At 39.8% G+C, this 21,326-nt stretch overlaps 1 protein-coding gene across 4 annotated transcripts in view; it reads left to right on the forward strand.

Annotated features, from left to right (window-relative positions):
• Nucleotides 1-21,326, forward strand: part of ASPH (aspartate beta-hydroxylase) — a 214,222-nt gene that overhangs the window by 168,653 nt on the left and 24,243 nt on the right. For all 4 annotated transcript variants that reach the window (XM_075826191.1, XM_075826193.1, XM_075826194.1 and 1 more), the window contains 5 exons: nucleotides 5,664-5,814; nucleotides 7,612-7,748; nucleotides 8,561-8,659; nucleotides 9,351-9,440; nucleotides 10,163-10,300. In XM_075826191.1, the coding sequence (XP_075682306.1) occupies nucleotides 5,664-5,814; nucleotides 7,612-7,748; nucleotides 8,561-8,659; nucleotides 9,351-9,440; nucleotides 10,163-10,300 (615 nt within the window). The remainder of the gene's footprint in view (nucleotides 1-5,663; nucleotides 5,815-7,611; nucleotides 7,749-8,560; nucleotides 8,660-9,350; nucleotides 9,441-10,162; nucleotides 10,301-21,326) is intronic.

The raw sequence follows: 21,326 nt of genomic DNA on the forward strand, positions 1-21,326 counted from the left end.
GGGCAGTGCCGGGTGCTATTTATAGTGAATGATAGAAATGTATGAAAGTTATATGGAGGGATTACTATATGGCCTAAGCTGGCCATACATTTTAGATAGCAGTCGGCTGAACGATACAGCTATTCCTCCCAACTCCCACATGCATAATCAGCTCGGGCAAGCGTGCATGTATTTTTAATAGGGAGAAGGGAAAAAGCCACTGCTAGACTCCTCAAGCAATGACTTATCTACTAATGAATAAAAGGATCGGGCATGACATAATTCAATAGCCCGAACCCCCCTCTCTACCCTGACATCTGCCATCAGGGGAGAGTTGGAACACCGCTATACACATTAGATGGCAGGCTGGTCCGAAATCGGTTCGGCCGACATACATTTTAAGTGTATCGGCAGCTCTACTCTATGCACTATGTAAAATAATTACCTTAGGGACCTTTATGTGTCACTGTCTCTAAGTATACTACATTCCTACGCAAGCTAAAATTATAGTTGTCCCTTCCACTCGGCTTTTCATCCAGTCCTCCTTTCTAATACATTGTCTGTTGTATTTTTACACTTAATACATTGTTCTTTACCACTTACAGTGTTTTATTTTTATTCTTTTTTTGAAGACTGCAAAGTGGTAATTTAAAGAGGGCCTGTCAGCTCTCCTGACATGTCTATTTGAGTAAATTAAATAGAATGACAATTCTGGAGCATTCCCTTGTCAAAAGGGGGGGGGGGGGGTTTCCCTGCGCAGTCTGGGACTATCAGCACTGATTGGACTGATTTAACTCCCTGGTGCGAATTTATTCATACATTTCTAGGAGGAATAACAGAGGAACAGCACAACTTAGAGTTTTAGGAAAAGATGTTCCAGATTTGTTATTAAATGAGGAAGACAAGTATTTACTAGAATAGACATGTCATTAGAGGTGACAGGTCCTCTTTAACTCTTGTGCTTGCACTTTTTGTGCATTGTAAAATCTCTATATCTGTCTCACATTGGGAAGAAGCAAGGATCTGGCAGAAAACAACAAGGAAAAAGGAGAAAAGTTTGTCGCTCTGTAAATTAGTCTAGTCAGTATATAGGGCTGCATTTATCAAACATGTCTCAAAGAAAAACTGATCTTTTGCCCATAGCAACCAATAACGGTGCAGCTTTAATTTTTGTAGAGTAGTTTAAAAAAATGAAAGCTGAGCTCTGCTTGGTTACCAATGGCAGCAAGGCCAGTTTTTTTGTTAGACAAATATTGATAAATTAAGCCCCTTTTAGGCTATGTTCACACAGACTTTTTTGCAGGCTGAAAATTGTACCTCAAAATTCTGTCTGGAATTTTGAGGCAGATTTTGATCTGCCTGCACGCCGTTTGCTGCGTTTTTCGCCCACGGCCATTGAGCGCCGCGGGCAAAAATGCAGCGATAAATGCTTTCTCTACCTCCCTTTGATGTCAATGGGAGGTCAGAGACGTAAACGCCCGAAGATAGGGCATGTCGCTTCTTTTTCACGCGAGCCGGTTTTACCGATCGTGGGGAAAAAACGCCTCCGCCTCCCATTGAAATCAATGGGAGGCGTTTTTGGCACGTTTTCCAGCGTGGTTTCCACGTCAAACAGCGTGTAAAAAAAACCTCAGTGTGAACAGGGCCTAAATGTGTGTATACACAAACAACATTATGGTGGTCTGTCACTCCGCTATTTAGGCACAACTCTAATCCTAGCATGTATTCGATAGTGGAGTTTCCTAGGCTGGTGGCTCCACGCAGGTGTTCACAGATGGAATTACTTGCGGAGTCAGATAGAGGAGGAACAGCAACAAAAAGACTACTTTATTTCACTGTGATGCCAGCCCAAACCCTCGGACAGAGTCTTCAGGATTCCTCAAAAAGTATTAAAAACTTTATTTCAAGAATAAAACGATTTAATACTTTATGATGAGTCCTGAAGACTAGGACTTCTGGCAGTACCTGTGAAACTGTATCTGACAGGGTGGATTTTGTCTTGTTTCCCCTAGAGAAGAGCAGCCCCAGAAATGACTGACAGCCTCCTATCTCTGTCTATTGTCATAACAGAATAACTGCGAGTTTAAGGGATTGCTAGGAAATAACTATTGTCTACTTTATTTAAAGAGGTGTCCCTTAAAGAGTTAGACCAGTAGGCACAGAGAGCAATCTTAGTAGAATCACTTGAGCCAGCAATGTTTATTGGGGAAGACCCTTGTCTGTGCTCTTTTCCTGCTGTCCTGACCAGATGTCCAAATCAACAGCGCCCTCTTGCTGGTATAATTTCACAGGGGCATAATGTAGATTATGACTGGTGCACTTTAAGAGTATTCAGCAATTTATGTGCCATGACATGATACAGTGGGGGTATCATATAGAAAGGTTTACGATAGGTTTCTTGTGAAAAAAAAAAGTGGAAAATTTGGCACATGCCATAGTTGTGGTCAAATCTGCGACTTTTTACTTTTCTTGTCACTTTCCAAAAGTAGCGAGAAAAGGAGGCTGGGTTTAGACAATGTGGGTGGGGCCTCTGCCAGAATGACAGATTTCATGACAATTTATGCCATAAACTGGCATAAGTTATGGCGCAAATCTACACCTGCTCATAGCAGGTGTAGATTTGCATTTCTGTCACACAGATGCGTCAGTTAAATTAAGAGGTGTGCATTTTATGTAAATTAGTCTTAATATACACTCCTCAACATTAAAATTGCATCACCAAGAAGGGAAAGTTTTGGAATTGTGGAAATCACAGGATCGATAGACATGTTAATGATATGCAAATGATAAAAAAATGGAAGCAAAATATTCCAGACATCTTGATCTATTCAGTATTAAGTATGAGCGCCACGTGCAGTAATACACGTACATACACACCTTAGCATGCTATCAATGAGGTTATTAATGGTTGTCTGAGGAATGTTATGCCACGCTGAATGCACTGGGGCACGCAAATCATCAAGATTGGCTGCTGGCAGCTCCCTTTGCAATTGCCGACTAGTGACGTCCCAGATGTGCTCGATGGGAGAAAAGTCCGGAGACACTGCAGGCCATGGAATCACATTTAGGCCACCTAGGCTGCTCACAGTAGCACCAGCAGCATGCGGCCTGGCGTCGTCCTGTTGAAAAACTACTTCTGGGACACTTTGGAGAAAAGGCCGTACCACTGGCTCCACAACCGAACCAATGTAACTACCGTACATTATGCCACTCCACACCATAATACTGGGAGTAGGACCGGTGTGACGTTCCCTTGTAAAGGCCTCTTCATGGCGTTGCCCATGTGGTTTCCAGACCAATCTCCAGCTATCATTGTGTCGGAGAAAAAAGTGGGACTCATCACTGAAGAGGATAGACCTTCATTCCAGCCTCCATTGCTGTCATGCTGTGCACCATGATAGCCTTTGAGAGTGGTGGCGTTTGATGAATGGAACACCTGTAGATGGACGCCTGGCACGTAGCCCAATATCTTGCAAACACCTTCTGATTGTTTGTGTAGACACTGGTTGCATTACAGAATACGCGTAGCGATCTGCCGGAGTGATAAACCAGGGTTTCTCAATTCAAGGATTCTGTCCCTCTCAGTTTGCAACAAGTAGTGAAAACTGGCACGTTGATAAACAGGAGGCATCGCACAATCATCCCACACCACCTGATCCGATTTTTAATGTTTCATGTGGTTGAAAAACTTTGCTTTCAATCTGGCTTTTATACACCCCCCCCCCCCCCCCCCCCACACACACACACACACACACACACACATGCCACAGATTGGAGCTAGGTGCTTGAAAATGTGATCATTTGCAGATCTTAGCGACACCTGCTACTCCCTCGATTTGCATAACCCTACGCCTTGTCCTTGGTGTTGCAATTTCAATGTTGAGGAGTGTATTTCCCCAGTGTGTCTCGTGACAAGCTCAGTCTGCTACATTGGTATGACATTGCAGACCAAATGGTACTTTACTGTATACTATTTGCCAATAGGGCAGTTTAAAGGCTAACATATACTAACCCCATGTACTGCATGTCATTTGTATATTTCTAGTATGTCTAATGTTTCATTCTCTTCTCTTGGCACATCCTTACTGAATTGTGTGATTTGGGTAGGTGATATTTGTCACATTATAGACTTGTTTGCATCTGTGCTGTTGTGACTCGCCTACTGTATACTATTGTAGTGCAAAAATAGATTTCTTAAAAATGATACTTTATTGCATTTAGCCATTCAATATGCTGTCTAGAGCCCCCTCTGCGTTATCCAGTGACATTTCTTTATCACAGCTTTTTGAGGGAATCTCCAATGTTTGCCTGACTGGTCCTTCTACTTCAATTATAGAGAGCAACGCCAAGCATCACAAACTCCCAATGACCGAATCCATTGTTATTTTACTATCAAAAATGCTTGACTGCCTGAACGAACACTCCATGTGAACTATTCATGAATGTTGTCCATTGTCAATCCAGCATATTTAGCCAACCTATTCTTGCCATTTTATCGAGCGGTGAATTAAAGGGATTTTATGGTTTCAGCAAATAGAGGTTATTCTTTGTATAATAAGAAGTCTTACAGCTTTCCATTATACAGTACTTTCTGTATACATTTTTCAAGATCTCAGCTTGCAGCCTTCAAACGGAAACCTTTAGGGTATGTTCACACGGCTTATTTTCGGCTGAGAAATCGGAAAGAATAACGCATCCAAACATCTGGCCATTGATTTTAATGGGAAAAACTACGCTCTGTTCCGACGGGCCGTTTTTTTTTACGTGGCTGTTTTGAAAAACGCCCACGAAAAAGTGCATATCATTTCTTGAGCCGTTTTCATAGATCTATAGAAAAACAGCTCCAAAAACGGCTGTAAAAAACGCCGCGAAAAATGCGAGTTTCTAAAAAAATCTTCTGAAAATCAGGAGCTGTTTTCCCTTCAAAACAGCTCCATATTTTCAGACAATTTTGATTCGGTGTGTGCACATACCCTTATAGTTTACTACAAGAGGATATAAATCTATCCTGGTCAAGTGATGATAACACATGTCCTCAGCTCTGATAACTGTACTGCAACTGTAATGAGCTGGCCATCACATCACCAGGATAGATTTATATGATCTTAAAATAAACAATGAATGTTCCCATTCAATTGCTGCAAGCGGAGATCTTGAAAAATGTGAAGTATTGATACAGAAAGCATATTCGAACATTTTATAATGTGGCCTTATACAATGCTTAACTTTTATTTGCTAAAACCAAAATACCCCCTGAAGAACTCTGGAGGCCTTGATCTCTTTCATGTGGACAAAGCAAGAAAATACAATACACTCACCTGCTCCCAGTCACGTAACAGTATGTACACCGCCACTTAGAAACCAGGAATTATCCCTGTATTGATCTACTTCAGCCATTTCATAGGAGTGAAGGGAATACATGGGGAGTGAGAACGTTAAATGGCGCATAAATTAGAAGGATAAAGAACTGACAGATGGGGATTTAGTGTCATCACAATTATTCTTAAAATAGAAAAAAATGGAAAATAACTGTTTTTGCAGGAAACTCAAACGACAAGAAAGGGGCTCATTGCCTAAAGAACCCTGATACCTCGTCTTTGTTTTCTAATAGGTAGAGGAAAGAATTGTGACATAGACATGTCAGGTTGATAACATACTCTTTGCACCCATGATTTTCCTTGCAGTCTGAAGATGACCTGGCTGAGAAGCAGAGGAGCAATGAGATTCTGTTGCGTGCTATTGGCTCCTATGAAGAAGTGGCTGGGTTGCCCAATGTTCCTACGGATCTAGTGAAAATCACACTTAGTAGACGAGCCAACCGCCAGCAATTTCTGGGTAAGACGGCTCTTGGAAAATAATTGTGGCTGATGTTTCCTTGTATACAGATAATGTTTCACAATAGTGCTATTATATTCTTAGGTCGGGGCTAAATTAAGACTTTTTGTAGCGCGACTTTTACATTTTAACTATCAAGCAACAGCTGCAGTCTACAAGAGTGAATTGAGTTGCATGCATCCTCTAGACTGCAGCTGTACTTCAATAGTTATAATTTGAAAGTCCCGCTACAAAAAGTCTCCATGTAGCCCCAGCCTTATAATAGGGGCTCCAAAGGGCCCTTTTACACCAGCCAATTATATCGGGCAAACGAGAGTTCACAAAACGCTCAATCCTGATCATTGTGTGTAAACGCTCGTTCATCCGCTGATTGTATCGTTTACGCAGCCTAAAATATTATCGTAGTCGACAGGACATCTAAACAGGGAGATGCGCTGACGACATGATAGAAATGTATGGGGACGAGCGATCGGTGTAATGAGTGCTCGTCCCTATACGTTACTGATAATAGCTTCTTGTGAAAGGAGCAAACGAGCGCCGATCAACGAGCTGTCTCTTTGATCGGCGCTCGTTTACACGGCCCTCGTCGGGCCGTGTAAGAAGACCTATACTCATGATCACTTGCAGTGCCCTGTTCTGCCTGAAGTCCTAACGTGTTTTTATATGGCCATGACACTCAAAGCCACAGTAAGAGTTAATGACTTATAGAACACACCTCAGTTGCTGCAGAACCTCTCTCATAAAATGTAAGGTGCCAATTACTGATTAATAATAAAAACTACAAAAGCAAGTTGGGATATAACATTTATTTAGGCATTGCATCAATATACCTTTACCTATACACTATATCCTGGCTTCTGAATCTCTTTGAGAAGAGAAAGAGAAGCTTCAAGTCAATCTAAAAGATGTTCTGCAGCAGTTATGGTATACCTTATACCTTGTATTGACTAGGCTACTGCAAAATTTCTTTAGGACCATTATCAATCACTTTTGATATGGATTGTTGTATGAAGCTGCAGTACCTCACTCCACTGTAAGATTTTATAGCTGATTGGTTTGTTCTCCATTGTCGTATATTATACAGATATTATTTACTGGTGTTCATTGATAATTCGGGTTCTATATTCAGAAATATTTCCACTTGTGTATGATCACGCCTGTACCTACGGTGGCAGCTTAGGGGACACTTGAAAGTACATGAAACATTCAGATCTTTACTGATTGAGACCTAGAAGTCATTGGGGAGAATGCCGTGAAGTTCTGAACACTGTAATTACCAAGTGACATAGACTGGAGAAAAGGTGTTTATACAATGCGGCATTGACACGGCACGAGTACTCCGTGGACTCGGCGTTCCCTCCCTGGATACAATAATAACACAAAATTGGAATGAAAATGACAAACCTACCGGAACAAAACATTTCCATTATCACCTGTAGTCATTCTCATTTATGCAACTAGAGAAGGATTTGCTATTAAGAAACATAACCATCAAATCATACGTTTTGTGCTGAAGTGAAACAATAATGAAATTAACAAATGGTCCTTATGGTTTATCTTCTAACCATACGCGACCTAAATTCTCATAATTTATTAAAGGCAATAATAGAATAAGTTAAAGTGGAAGCAATTGTTAATCCTAGTCCAGCTTTGGGAGCTTTTCATTGGTCTCATAATGCAAAGAGAACCTTTTCTGATGAAACCGTCCCTTTAAATAAACCAGTAAACTGCTTACTCTCTTCATAAGGAAACCAATTTTACATATGAACTTCTCAGCTATGTATTTTTACACCCCAGGCCGCATGCGAGGATCTATACTTACTCTACAGAAGTTAGTACAGCTGTACCCTGAAGATATCGCACTCAGGAATGAGCTCGGTGTTGGCTATCTTCTGCTTGGAGATAATCAGAAAGCCAAACAAGTCTATGAAGAGGTAAATCAAGTACAATCATTACAGCAATTTCTGCAATAAAATTGATTCTACCCCAATATTTTCCTGTGTTTTTTTACATGGCTGCTTTGACATTAAGATTTTTGTCAACAAATATTCTCGTAGACGAACAAACTCTTTGGGTATGTTCAGATGTTCGGGTTTCTGAGTCATTTTGTTTATTATGATGCTAATTTTTAAAGACTGACAAAAAGTGTGGTACCACCAAGCCAGTACCGGACTTATATCTCAGGAGTCTGTAAACATCTTAAAGGGGTTTTACCAGATAGGCAAAAATTTGACCAAGGGTGAGAGATGCCATAAAATAATAAATGACCCCTTACTCACCTGACAAATCCACAGGCCGTCCAGTGCAGCCGCTGCGGTGCTTCCCGCCTCTCTTAGTTGACAGTGCTGCAGTGATTAAATGCCCGTCCTTGCAGCCAAAGGCCTTAGTGGTATCCGGCTTAAAAATATATGTCTGCTCTAGCAAAATAAAGTACAAAATGACAGCCTTCCCTTTGTACCTCCCTAGGTGTCCTCTCTTTACACAATGTTAAGTTCATTCACATCCAAATTTTCCATTTAGCAGGCGCCAGCTGTTCATGTCAGTAAATTTGGCCCTAGACAAGCCCCATCGACTGATCTCTGCCCTCATCTCAGTGAATAGCTGGAGACCTTAGAAGTATAAGACAGACTGGTTGCTAGGGACTGGCTGCCTGACAACTCCATATAAAAGACATCTTTCGAAAGTTTTTCTTTTTATTCAAGTATGTTCAGCCCAATATTATTTGTTATTTTTTTTCTTGTTTCAGGTTTTGTCATTGGACCCGAATAGTGGATTTGCTAAAGTACATTATGGGTTCATCCTCAAAGCAGAAAATAAAATTATTGAAAGCATTCCTTACTTAAAGGTAGAGAACCACATTTCTGAAAATGTGAAAGGGAACGTATTGCCTCTACTTGGTAAAACTTTTTTTTACTAGTTAAAAGCTGATACTGAGACATTCTTTTTTTTCCGAGCTGTTTTTACTTTTGGATTGTCATTAGTCAATCTGGCGCATTTTACGCCTCCTCTTAGCTACAACCCTTTTTCTTTCCAAAACTGCTTAGCAAGGTTCAAAAAGTGACTAAAATACGTAATAAATTTGGCGTATGGCCTCATTTTGGTGCAATTTGTGCCAAAATTCTGGCACAATTATCTTCGTAAATCTCCCCCATTGTTCTTTCTGTTGAAATATTATTGTACATATTATTCTCTAATTACCATTTTTAGATTTAGAGATTTTAGAATAAACTTTATAATTAATTATTTGAGTTTTCTTCAACACAGTCTGACTAAACCCTATACAGTTTAATTTATCATTTCTATCCGTGTTAATCCAGAGATAGAAAAAAATGATGTAGTTGCCCATCCGGCAGAATTGTTTTTTTTAAAAATCTGATTAAAGGATTTATGACTATATTTCCAGATGAACCCAAATCCGGCTTATCAGATTCTGTATGTTCGATTTTATGTGATTGCGACTTTGTCCCAGAGATTGTTCAATACATACTAGAGTTGATATTTCTCAATGTAAATTCACAATGATATTTATTTTTCAGGAAGGCCTGTTGTCTGGCGAGCCTGGTACCGATGATGGTCGTTTTTATTTTCACTTGGGGGATGCTATGCAGAGAGCTGGAGACAAAGAGGTATATAGTTCATAAAAAAAAAAAATGGGGAACACCTATTAATATAAAAAAAAACCTTCTCTGGAGGCCGTAATGGGAGGCCCTCTGCTTATAGGAACGCAGTAGAATGTGTGAAAGATTTAGTTATGTCACCTAAGGCTGGGGCTACACGGAGAAGTGTTGTAGTGCAACTTTACAAATTTTCTCTACAGTTAACTGCAGTCTAGCAGGATACTTTGATTGTATACGCCTGTGGACTGCAGCTGTCACATAGTGAAAATTGGAAAGTCACTACTTAAACAGTCCCTATGTAGCACCAGCCTAAATGTTACTATTGGACAACTCCGAACTTCAGCAGTTGATCTGAGCAATTTCAAGATGGGGGGGCCAGATAAATTTGAGATGCCATAAAGAAGCATGTATCTGACCCTTCAAAGATTTCTTATGTGGTCATACTGCCCGAATGTTCTCTGATGCTGAACAATCCCAGAAAATAGCTTACATACTGGTCTTACCGTTCAATTGATTCCGTGACTATATCCAGTGCCAGTAGTGTGCCCATCAGCTCTTTATCTGCAAACAAATTAATAAAATGGTCTGGGTCAGGGTAAAATGGGCTTTCTTGGCTTTAAAATTGTTCACTATTTGTCATTTTCACTGTGTTTTCAGTCCTACATTCACTGTCAGAAAATCTCATCTGTCCCAAAAGTTCCAGTAATCATAACTGTTATATTATTTCTCAGGCATACACATGGTACGAGGCCGGCCACAAGAAAGGGCATTTTGCCTCAGTCTGGCAGAGGTCACTTTACAATGTGGATGGACTCAAAGCACAGGCATGGTGGATTGCAAAAGAAAGTGGTTACACAGACTTAGTGAGGGTAAGAAATCAGTAGACTATTGTGCACAGTATTGTATATGAAATATTAACACTTTATATAAAATCCAATGCGTGATACAGGAGCAACTTAAAGTCTTAGGCATGAGTGGCCTAGGAGGAGGCCATTTATAGGACTTTGTAAAAGATATGTCCAATTCTTTTATTATTTTCCTTTGCAACTGGCTACCTGAATATAATTCAACCTGTTTGAAATTGCATAAATTGTCTATGTGAGACTCTGAATTGGTGGGTGATCGCTACTATATTTGTTTGGTTATACTGACCTTGCTGTGCCAATTAATTATTTTATATTTGATAATTTAATCACTATTTTCTATGCCCTAAAAAATTGGGTCATGCAGCAGGGTCAGAAGAAGGTTTCTACACCAGGATTCTTTACTGTAAGAGCAGTGGAACTATGGAACTCTCTGCCAGAGGAAGTTGTCATGGTTAATTCAGTGAAAGAGAATAAAAGTGACATGGATGCCTTTCTTGAAAGACCTAATATTATAAATTATATGTTCTAGATTACTGGAGATGAGAACAAGAATTTTTTCAAATTGGCATGTTTGGAGTCAGGAACAAATTTTTCCCACTATGGTGAGGAAAGTTGGACATAATTGGCAATGCCATAATTGCTGTTTTTGATCACCTTGCCTGCCAAAAAATAGGATAAGTGATCAAAAAGTCATATGTACCCTAAAATAGTAACAATGAAGCCACGCAAACAACAAGCCCTCACACATCCCCTTCAACAAAAAAATAAAAAAGTTATGATTCTCAGAATCTGGTGACAAAAAAAAAATGATTTTCTAATTAAAAATGTTTTTATTGTGCAAAAGTAGTAAAACATAAAACAAGCTATAGAAATTTGGTATTGTTGTAATGGTACTGACCCACAGAATAAAGTTAACATGTCATTCATTCATCATGGTGAATGCTGTAAAAACAAAATACAAAAAATAAAACACCAAATAATTCAGAATTGCTTGTTTTTTCCCACCTCACCCCCCAAAAAATGTAATAAAGTTTTTTTCAATGCAGCTACATTCACAGAAAAATTGGAAAGTTAAGGTTCCTGGAACACCGTGATGCAGAAACTAGAACAAAACCTATGTCCTCAAGGCCCAGAATTGCTGCGGGCCAAGGGGTTAATATAGAGCATACATTGCTGCTTTGGTTTTAAGCTGGGTTCACACTGTGCCTTTCTGTTGCATTTTTAACTCCTTGCCACCGCAGCCATTTTTCGGATTTTCATTTGAGTTTTTTCCTCCCTACCTTCCAAAAGCCATAACTTTTTTTATTTTTCCGTCGATATAGCCGTATGTGGCCTTGATATATGCGGGACAATTTGTAATTTTTCATGGCACCATTTATTGTAGCATATAATGTACTGGGAGAAGGGGAAAAAAAATTTTGTTGGGTGCTTTTATGGTGTTCACTGTGTAATAACAATGACATGTTAACTTTATTCTGCGGGTCAATACAATTTACAGCGAAACCAAATTTATATAGTTTTTTTTATGCTTTACTGCTTTTACAAGGAATAAACACATTGTGAGAGCCATAATTTATTTTTTTTATCAGTCGATTGAGCGGTATGAGGGCTTAGTGTTTGCGGGACAAGCTGTAGTTTTTAATGGTACCATTTTGGGGTACATACGAGTTTTTGATCACTTTTAGGCTGGATTCACACGAGTTCATTACGTCCGTAATTGACGGACGTATTTCGGCCGCAAGTCCTGGACCGAACACAGTGCAGGGAGCCGGGCTCCTAGCATCATAGTTATGTACGATGCTAGGAGTCCCTGCCTCGCTGCCGGACAACTGTCCAGTACTGAAATGTGGTTACCAAAAAAACTACGATTCTGGTATTTTACTTTTTTTTTACATACAAAAACAATGCAAAAAAATAAATTGTAATTGCTTTTTTTCCATTCCCACACAAAAAAAATGACAATAAGTTAAAACATCAACGAAAAAATAAAAAGTTATGGCTCTTGGAGTGTGGTGCTGTAAAAACACATTATTTTTGTTTAAAAGAGCGGACACTTTTTTCCAATCTGATGAAGCCATTTGAATTTAAAAAAAATCCACTTGCTCTACAATGAACAAATTCGGAATGAGACCAGAAACTCTGGATGAAGAGCATGTCGTGTGAGGGAATGGAGACCCATGTCACCTGAGCCTTCACCACCCCCCTCGTTCTTCTCCACATAAAGTACAGTAGGAGGTTAATGTATGTAAAAATTGTTTCAATGGAGTGAATATTGTGATATGTATATGTTTAGTTGGTACAGGAAAAATCTTTGCTGCCTTTAAGTTTGTTTCTCTTTTTATCAAAGAATTCAACTATTAAGAGTATATTGATTCCCAGTGTGATTCATTCGTACAAGATTTTTGTAATCAGAATGGTATTGTGCTTTGCCTCAATGGAAAGCAGCTGGAGAATAATGTAGTAAGCCATACTTATTATCACATTCTCAATAGACCCTTAAAATACCAGTCAAATAGACATTTATCACTCTGAAACATTGCCCGTGAATAATGAGCATCTTATTATTCAACAGGACGATTAACAAGTGTTCAATTATTCACAGTACGCTTCCCTCGTGTTCGGCTGCTGGGACTGTGCATTTGATACACTGCATTGACTTTCAATATATTTTATACCTGGCTTCTCTTTATAATGGGATTGTGCAAAGTACCCTCACAGCTTTGTTCTGAGTGAAACCCTTAAGATCCTCAGGAGTTTTTTCTTTTTAAAGTTGGCTTGTCATGTACACGTAACGGGGGCAGTCATTTTGTGAAATCCACCAGTATTCCGTCTGCGACTTTATGACGTCCCTCATTTCTCATTGATGTGAATGAACTGGCTGTATTCAGACACAAACTTGCACTGTATATCCATGACTCGCGGGTGGTGTTGAACAATTCACACACACCTTATCATAGATAGTCTGCCTCTACTTTATCTTACTTGAGCGTGAATCCCGTCCACGTGCTGTGCGTTGAAACAACGCACAGCACACGGCCCAATTGATTTCAATGCGGCTGTTCACACATACGTGAGTTTTCACGCAGTGTGTGTCCATTGTGTGAAACTCACTGCATGTCCTATAGTGGTGCATTTTCATGCATCTAGCCGCCCATTGAAGTCATTAGGTGCGTGAAAACCACGGACAGCACACGGATGCACATCCGTGTTTTAAGCATCAATTACATTGGGGAAAAAAAAGTGCTTGCGAGTGCGTGAAAAACACATGCCACTCGCAAAGCACACTAATGCATAACGCAACGCACACGGACAGAGTTACGCACGTAAAACTGTCACGCTCATTTGAATGTAGCCTAAAGGGGGTTTTACACTGGGCAATTTATCGGGCAGACAAGCGATCATAGAACGCTCGTTGCTGATAATTGCCCTGTGTAAACGCTGTGTGACGAACGCTCATTCATCTGCTAATCGTATAGTTTTAAAAACTTAAATATTATCGTTGTCGGCAGCGCATCTCCCTGAGAAGCGCTGCCGACATGATGATAATGTATAGGGACGAGCAATCGGAGTAACGACCGCTCGTCCCCTTACATAACTCCTTGTGACTGGAGCAAACGAGCGCCGATCAACGAGCTGTCTCGTTGATCGTCACTCGTTGCATCGGCCAAAATGTTGGCCGGTGTACTACGGCCTTTAGAAACAAGCATGCAATACGGGTATGTTGTTTCTATGAAGGGACAGAGTTAAGTGATTGCCAGACACTTGAAGCGCTTCTTATCTGTAGGAACAATATAATCAGACAGATTAGGATCTAGGGAAAGCTGAGTGACAAACAATGGGCACTACAATTGTTGACTCCCTCTTTTTGTTACCTTTGTAAAAAATGATGTGTTTCAGTTAAAATTCTTAATATTTTAATGAGAGCAGGTAATGGCTGGTGTATGTCAGAATGTGTATGGTAAATTTTCAACCCATGGTCTTCTTATCTGAAGCATTCCCATTTTAAGGGATTTTGGAAAATGCAATAGATCTATTTGTTGTTTTTTCTTTCTTGCAACATTTTTGGCTGTGAGGCTATGTTCACACAGAGTATTTTGCAGGAGGAATATCTGCCTCAAAATTCAGTTTGGAAGTTTGAGGCAGATTTTCCTCTCCCTGCACGCCGATTTTCACGGAGTTTTTCGCGGCTTTTTTCGCCCGCGGCCATTGAGCGCCGCGGGCATAAAACACAGTGAAATACGCTTTCTCTGCCTCCCATTGAAGTCAATGGGAGGTCAGAGGCGGAAACGCCCGAAGATAGGAAATCAATGGGAGGCATTTTCGGGCCGTTTTTGACGAGTTTTGTGACGTGGTTTCCGCGTCAAAAAACTCGTCAAAATACTCCGTGTGAACATAGCCTTAGTGTCCAAATCTTATATGTATGGCCTTATTTACATGAAGCTTTTTCACTACATTTAGCATATACACCAGGAAAACTCCTGACCTATAAACAAACGTGTCCATAGGGCTCCATTAGCCCAACGGATGCTAAAAAAAAAAGTGTCCTTTCGGGCTGGTATATGTCTGTGTGCTTTTTTCTTGAGGTATGGAATAGTGTGTTCCATCCAACGGGACCCCGCAAATTTACGTATATTGCACAGTATATGTTTTTTTAACATGGGAGTCTATGGGTGACATATATCACTGTAAAGCATATGTGACAAGCATCCATTTAACGTGTCCTGAGCTTTTCAATAGCTTATTATGATGTGTATTTTAAACGAATACCATAATAGCCTTTGGGTAACTGATGCTTAAAAATGGCATCCGTCACCCATAGGCTAATATGGCATCCATTTAATGTATACATCATAAAAAACTATTGAAAAGCTCAGGACGTATACTTTAATTCCATTATAGCCTATGGATTACGTATGCCACAGTGTGGCCTATGAGTGTTGTATGCCATTGTATGGCATACGTCACAGCCCCGTTTAACGTATACGTTTGAAGCTTTTCCCAGCGTATATGCACTAAACGTAGGCTAAAAAAGTTATGTGAATGGGGTCTATACCAAAAGGATTTACGATCATCTGGTTCATACAAAACAATACAAAAAGAACAATAAAGATTGTCACAAGGCTCCGGGACCAGATGGGTTACACCCTAGAATTCTTAAAGAGCTTAGTTCAGTTATTTCTGTCCCCCTTTTCATAATATTCAGAGAATCTCTAGTGACTGGTATAGTGCCAAGGGACTGGCGCAGGGCAAATGTGGTGCCTATTTTCAAAAAGGGCTCTAGGTCTTCCCCGGGTAATTATAGACCAGTAAGCTTAACATCCATTGTGGGGAAAATGTTTGAGGGGCTATTGAGGGACTATATACAGGATTATGTGACAATAAATAGCATTATAAGTGACAGCCAGCACGGTTTTACTAAGGACAGAAGTTGTCAAACTAACCTAATCTGTTTTTATGAAGAGGTAAGCAGAAGTCTAGACAGAGGGGCCGCTGTGGATTTAGTGTTTTTGGACTTTGCAAAGGCATTTGACACTGTCCCCCATAGACGCCTAATGGGTAAATTACGGACTATAGGTTTAGAAAATATAGTTTGTAATTGGATTGAGAATTGGCTCAAGGACCGTATCCAGAGGGTTGTGGTCAATGATTCCTTCTCTGAATGGTCCCCGGTTATAAGTGGTGTACCCCAGGGTTCAGTGCTGGGACCACTATTATTCAACTTATTTATTAATGATATAGAGGATGGGATTAATAGCACTATTTCTATTTTTGCAGATGACACCAAGCTATGTAATATAGTTCAGACTATGGAAGATGTTTGTGAATTGCAGGCAGATTTAAACAAACTAAGTGTTTGGGCGTCCACTTGGCAAATGAAGTTTAATGTAGATAAATGTAAAGTTATGCATCTGGGTACCAACAACCTGCATGCATCATATGTCCTAGGGGGAGCTACACTGGCAGATTCACTTGTTGAGAAGGATCTGGGTGTTCTTGTAAATCATAAACTCAATAACAGCATGCAGTGTCAATCAGCTGCTTCAAAGGCCAGCAAGATATTGTCGTGTATTAAAAGAGGCATGGACTCGCGGGACAGAGATGTAATATTGCCACTTTACAAAGCATTAGTGAGGCCCCATCTAGAATATGCAGTTCAGTTCTGGGCTCCAGTTCATAGAAAGGATGCCCTGGAGTTGGAAAAAATACAAAGAAGAGCAACGAAGCTAATAAGGGGCATGGAGAATCTAAGTTATGAGGAAAGATTGAAAGAATTAAACCTATTTAGCCTTGAAAAAAGACGACTAAGGGGGGACATGATTAACTTATATAAATATATTAATGGCACATACAAAAAATATGGTGATATCCTGTTCCTTGTAAAACCCCCTCAAAAAACAAGGGGGCACTCCCTCCGTCTGGAGAAAAAAAGGTTCAAGCTGCAGAGGCGACAAGGCTTCTTTACAGTAAGAACTGTGAATTTATGGAATAGCCTACCGCAGGAGCTGGTCACAGCAGGGACAGTAGATGGCTTTAAAAAAGGGTTAGATAATTTCCTAGAACAAAAAAATATTAGCTCCTATGTGTAGAAATTTTTCCTTCCCTTTTCCCTTCCCTTGGTTGGACTTGATGGACATGTGTCTTTTTTCAGCCGTACTAACTATGTAACTATATGTAACTATTGTCAAGGTCAAGTGCTATTTATGTTCTTTTCATGCTCTTTAATGTAATATATGTTTCACCAGGGTCACAAACATCTCCTCACTTAATCAAAGAGAACCCGGTGGTTAAACATAAGAAATAATGTAGATTGTACTGGTAAACCTGCAGCCATATCAATCTGGAATATGGCAGACATGATACATGTGTCCCTGTGGCTAGAACTGGGTAAAGAATTCAGGAAAGTTGAAAGCTCTGAAATGATGGATGAACCTTACCAGTCCTCAGATTGTCCAGTCACATTGAACATTATTCTTATTTGGTTGCCCTTTAGCTAATACTTCATCAAAACATTTCCACTGGGAAATAACAAAGCACAGATAATAGTAAAAGTAAAAAAAAGTAAGGTTTTTGTAGAACGCAGCCTTCACTGAGGATGAATTCTAGTTATGAGCCCAAGAATAATCACTGTCTATTGACTGCATCACATCTTATAGTAATGTACATACATACATAGAGCAAGTTTTGTCAGACATCTTTCATATATATAGGCTGACATCTAGGGACGGACATTGTTGGTAAGATCAATGCTTTTCCCATCCCAGGATGTTGAGCCTTCCTTTCATCATCAATATAGCACCAGATTTAGTAACTAACCATTCACCATTGGTAGGACAGTGGAATTTATTTTTTTTTTGTCTACAATTGGCCAATATTGGATATTGAGATACGAGATTTCTTTACTCAAATTTTTGGGAAATTTTATTGGTTGTATTATAAAATTCACATAATCCCACACCCTAGAGACCAGACAGGTGCAGTTATCACACATTTATGCATTATTATGAATTTATAAATGTAATATATTATAATATTTATCAGCCATATTGCCAATCTCCTTTGAAGTTTTTCTTAGATGTTTTGGGACTGTTACCACTCTCTCAATATTTCTGGTGTTTTTAGTTTTATACCCACAAAAGTTAAATTCTTTTGTAATCCCGAATGAAATAGTCTTTGTGATTATTTAGCATATTATGTCACATCGAATATTTTACTGAAGTAAATAAGAAATATATACTTTTTAATAGAAAAAGCGAAAACTTTTCCAAAAAAATATTTATCTGTACTTGACAGTGTGACTTGTGTACATATAATTTCTGATCTGTGATGGTTATATGCTACACTTCCCTGAAACTGACTTTTCTCACCCCTACCACATTGCCCTTTTTTGTTTTATTTGTCTTTTTTGGCCCCCTTTCCCATTCTTAACACATAATGATGGGGCTCTGCATAGCTCCAATTTTTCCTAATGTCATTTCTTTTAATGAAAAAAAAAAAAATATCCCAAGATGCCATAAAGCAACCTGTGCCAAGCGTCTGGCACGTATATGACACAGTGGCATAGTTTGAATCTTATGGGGCTCGATTCAATATCTGTAACAGGGCACTCAACTATCACGTACAGTACTGGTCTCATATGGGGCAGATGGAATTTTAGGGGCCCTTCAGGTTCCAGGGACTGGGTGCGGATTTAAAATCTGCACCCCTCTAGTTACACTCCTGGTATGACATCATAATCTAAATACTCCAATAAAACAAGTTACAAGTGTGGAATTCCAATCTGGCATGTAGCAGAGGCTGGAAGTGTTAGGCTACACACAGGTTGGATATGCCACGGAAAAGTTTTCAGCGTATCCAACCTAGAACCCATATGAAATTCTGGAGAGCAGAGCCAATAAAAAAATCGATACCTCACTGGAATTGCCACAGTGACGCGTCCCTGATCCTCACGGACTGGTTGTGCAGCCCGGCCTCCTGTGATGATGCTGTAATGCATATGACTGTAATTGGCTGCTGCAGTCACATGAGATGAAATATCATCCCAGGAGGCCGGCAGCATGTAGAACAGCCGGGGGAACAAGAAGCTGTCGCTATGTCAATGTTAGTGAGGTAAGTGTTGACTTTTTTATTAAAGTGAAACAGGAAAAATGTTTTGTTTTTTTTTCAGATTTGCGATTCTTGCGCTGGCTTTGCAACTTTTCCGCCACAAAAACGGGAACATTTGCTATTTGTTGTGGAACTTTACCTACCCATTGAACTAAATGGGGAAAATCTGCTACAAAAGTTCAGATATTCCACAATGTAAATTGACATTCTGTGGAGTGAACATTTACAGGTCAATTTATGCACGTTTTCTCTGCAGATTTGTTCTTCAGCGTGTGGATGAGATTTGTTCAGATATCATCCACTTTGCTGCTATTCTAATACGTTGCACATTTTCTGTCCACAAGTCCGGACGGAAAATTCGCAGCTAATCTGCCCTTTGTGAATATCACCTTTGCTAGTCAATATAGTGGTTGGATCCTTTTATATGAGAAATATAATGTTTTAGAATCAATAGGCATTAGTTTAAGAGTCTGCTCACTTTGAGTTCTTTACACTTTTAATTGGTTTTTTTCTGCTAGTACTCTTGAAGTGTAACTAAACTTTCAAAAAACTTCAGACATGTCAGAAGTTGAGACCCGACCAATCGCTAAAACGAAGTGGCAGAAGCGTTTGGGTGAGCGCTGAACGGCTTAGTTTCTGATCGCCTTTTTTCGGAAAGCCGATGTAGCGTTGTATGGTCCCATAGACTTTCTATTGAGTCTGTACATTGTTACATTGGCTTTCCGAGAAAAGCCGATCAGAAGCCGAGCGGCTTGGCACTCACCCGAGCGCCTTCTGCCACTTTGTTTTAACGATCGTGGGGGTCTCAGGGCTCGGACCCCCCACCGGTCAAGACTTCTGACATGTCACTATGACATGCTAGAAGTTTGTTAAAAGTTTAGTTACCCTTTAATGTAGAACATGGCATACCATACCAGGCAGATGTGATTTAATTGTAATATTGTAGCATTAACATGTTCCTCAGAAGTGTCTGTTTATGTGACTAGAGAATAATATTGAATGTAATGTATTTGAGAACTCTTTCAAATATTTCATTTTTATTGAATGTCTCTTCAGTAATGAATGTTAGCCCAAGTTCAGCGTAGGTGTAAAACTGCTTTGGGGACACGTTACTGTCATAACAGAAAGCTCATTAGCTCCTCGGACACAAAGCCTCCGTCGTGCTATCACTTCACAAACCACAATCTGAGTTGTTTCATCTACGGTCAAAGCATAAAAATTAAAGTGTTTAAATAAATCTGTCACCTACATGCAATGGAGGCAACCATGTGCCGAACCAATATTCATGAGTACGTAATGTGCGAATAATAGCATCTGGTCAGAGTTGTCTTGTGACATAATACAGCGTACACTCATTTCTATAGTCACATGACAGGAAATCGGCAGCATTAGTATTGGGGAATATAATATGAGGTGAAAAGATTATGAAAAATTAAGGTTCCACGGTGACATAATGCTTGCAGTATTTTGCAATATGTTACGCCCGATTATAATATGTGGAGAATCGGGATTTTGCTATTATCGCAAAAATCCAACACTGATGGACACATGACATTGCACTTAGGTTAGAGTTGATATCGGACTGTGTTCTAATGTGAAGGTGATTTTGCTATTACTGGCTGTGATATGTTGCCGTGGGGCTCTCTCTTAACAGTGGCTAGGGCCTCATGGCAACATCAGGCTGTAATAAAGTGTTCGGCTTCTAAGAATGTAAAATGCATTTGTATGGGAACTGCTGTAGTAGAAGTTCTCCATAGGCACTTCTAAGTGATTAGTGTATGGTCAATGTTATGTGGCTGACACAATTTTATGGCTAGTTCTGTGGTTTGGGGGACAAATGTATATATATATGTAAAACTTGAAAGCTATGATAAATGCTCTGCCCCTTTAGACAATCCTAAGTGGTGGCTGTAGTAGCCTCTATGATGTTGTCTCAACATATAGCGGAATCAGCGCAGCGCCTCTCTCCAACCATGAACCCCATAGAAGTCATGTGCCCTGCTTCTATAGTAGGGAAGCCATTGTGTGAATGTTATTACTATACTGGCACTACTATTTGGCCTATGCTACTGTTTGAGTAATGCAATGTGTAATATCTACAAGGTGGCAGGCACTCTACTGTGAGCTCCACAATTAAAAGGCATCACTGGCCTCAATAGATCTTTTTATATAGAGAACACAGTATTGTCTTGAGATTACAATAGAGGATTTTAAAGGTGTAGCCAGGCTAATAAGCAGCAGGTCTTACGTCTGAAATGTTTCACATGCTTCTATGCCTCCATGACTGTGGCTCCTGAGAAAAGATACCCATTATTCTAACTTGCCAAAGACAGCCGCCCAGGCGCTAAACTACATTATCTACCCTTGCCACACAACTGAATGCAATCTATTGTGTGTAACCAGCCATGTCGTTCTGCTGAGAGAC

Source organism: Rhinoderma darwinii, chromosome 5 (assembly GCF_050947455.1).
Source record: "Rhinoderma darwinii isolate aRhiDar2 chromosome 5, aRhiDar2.hap1, whole genome shotgun sequence".
Taxonomy (NCBI): Eukaryota; Metazoa; Chordata; class Amphibia; order Anura; family Rhinodermatidae; genus Rhinoderma; species Rhinoderma darwinii.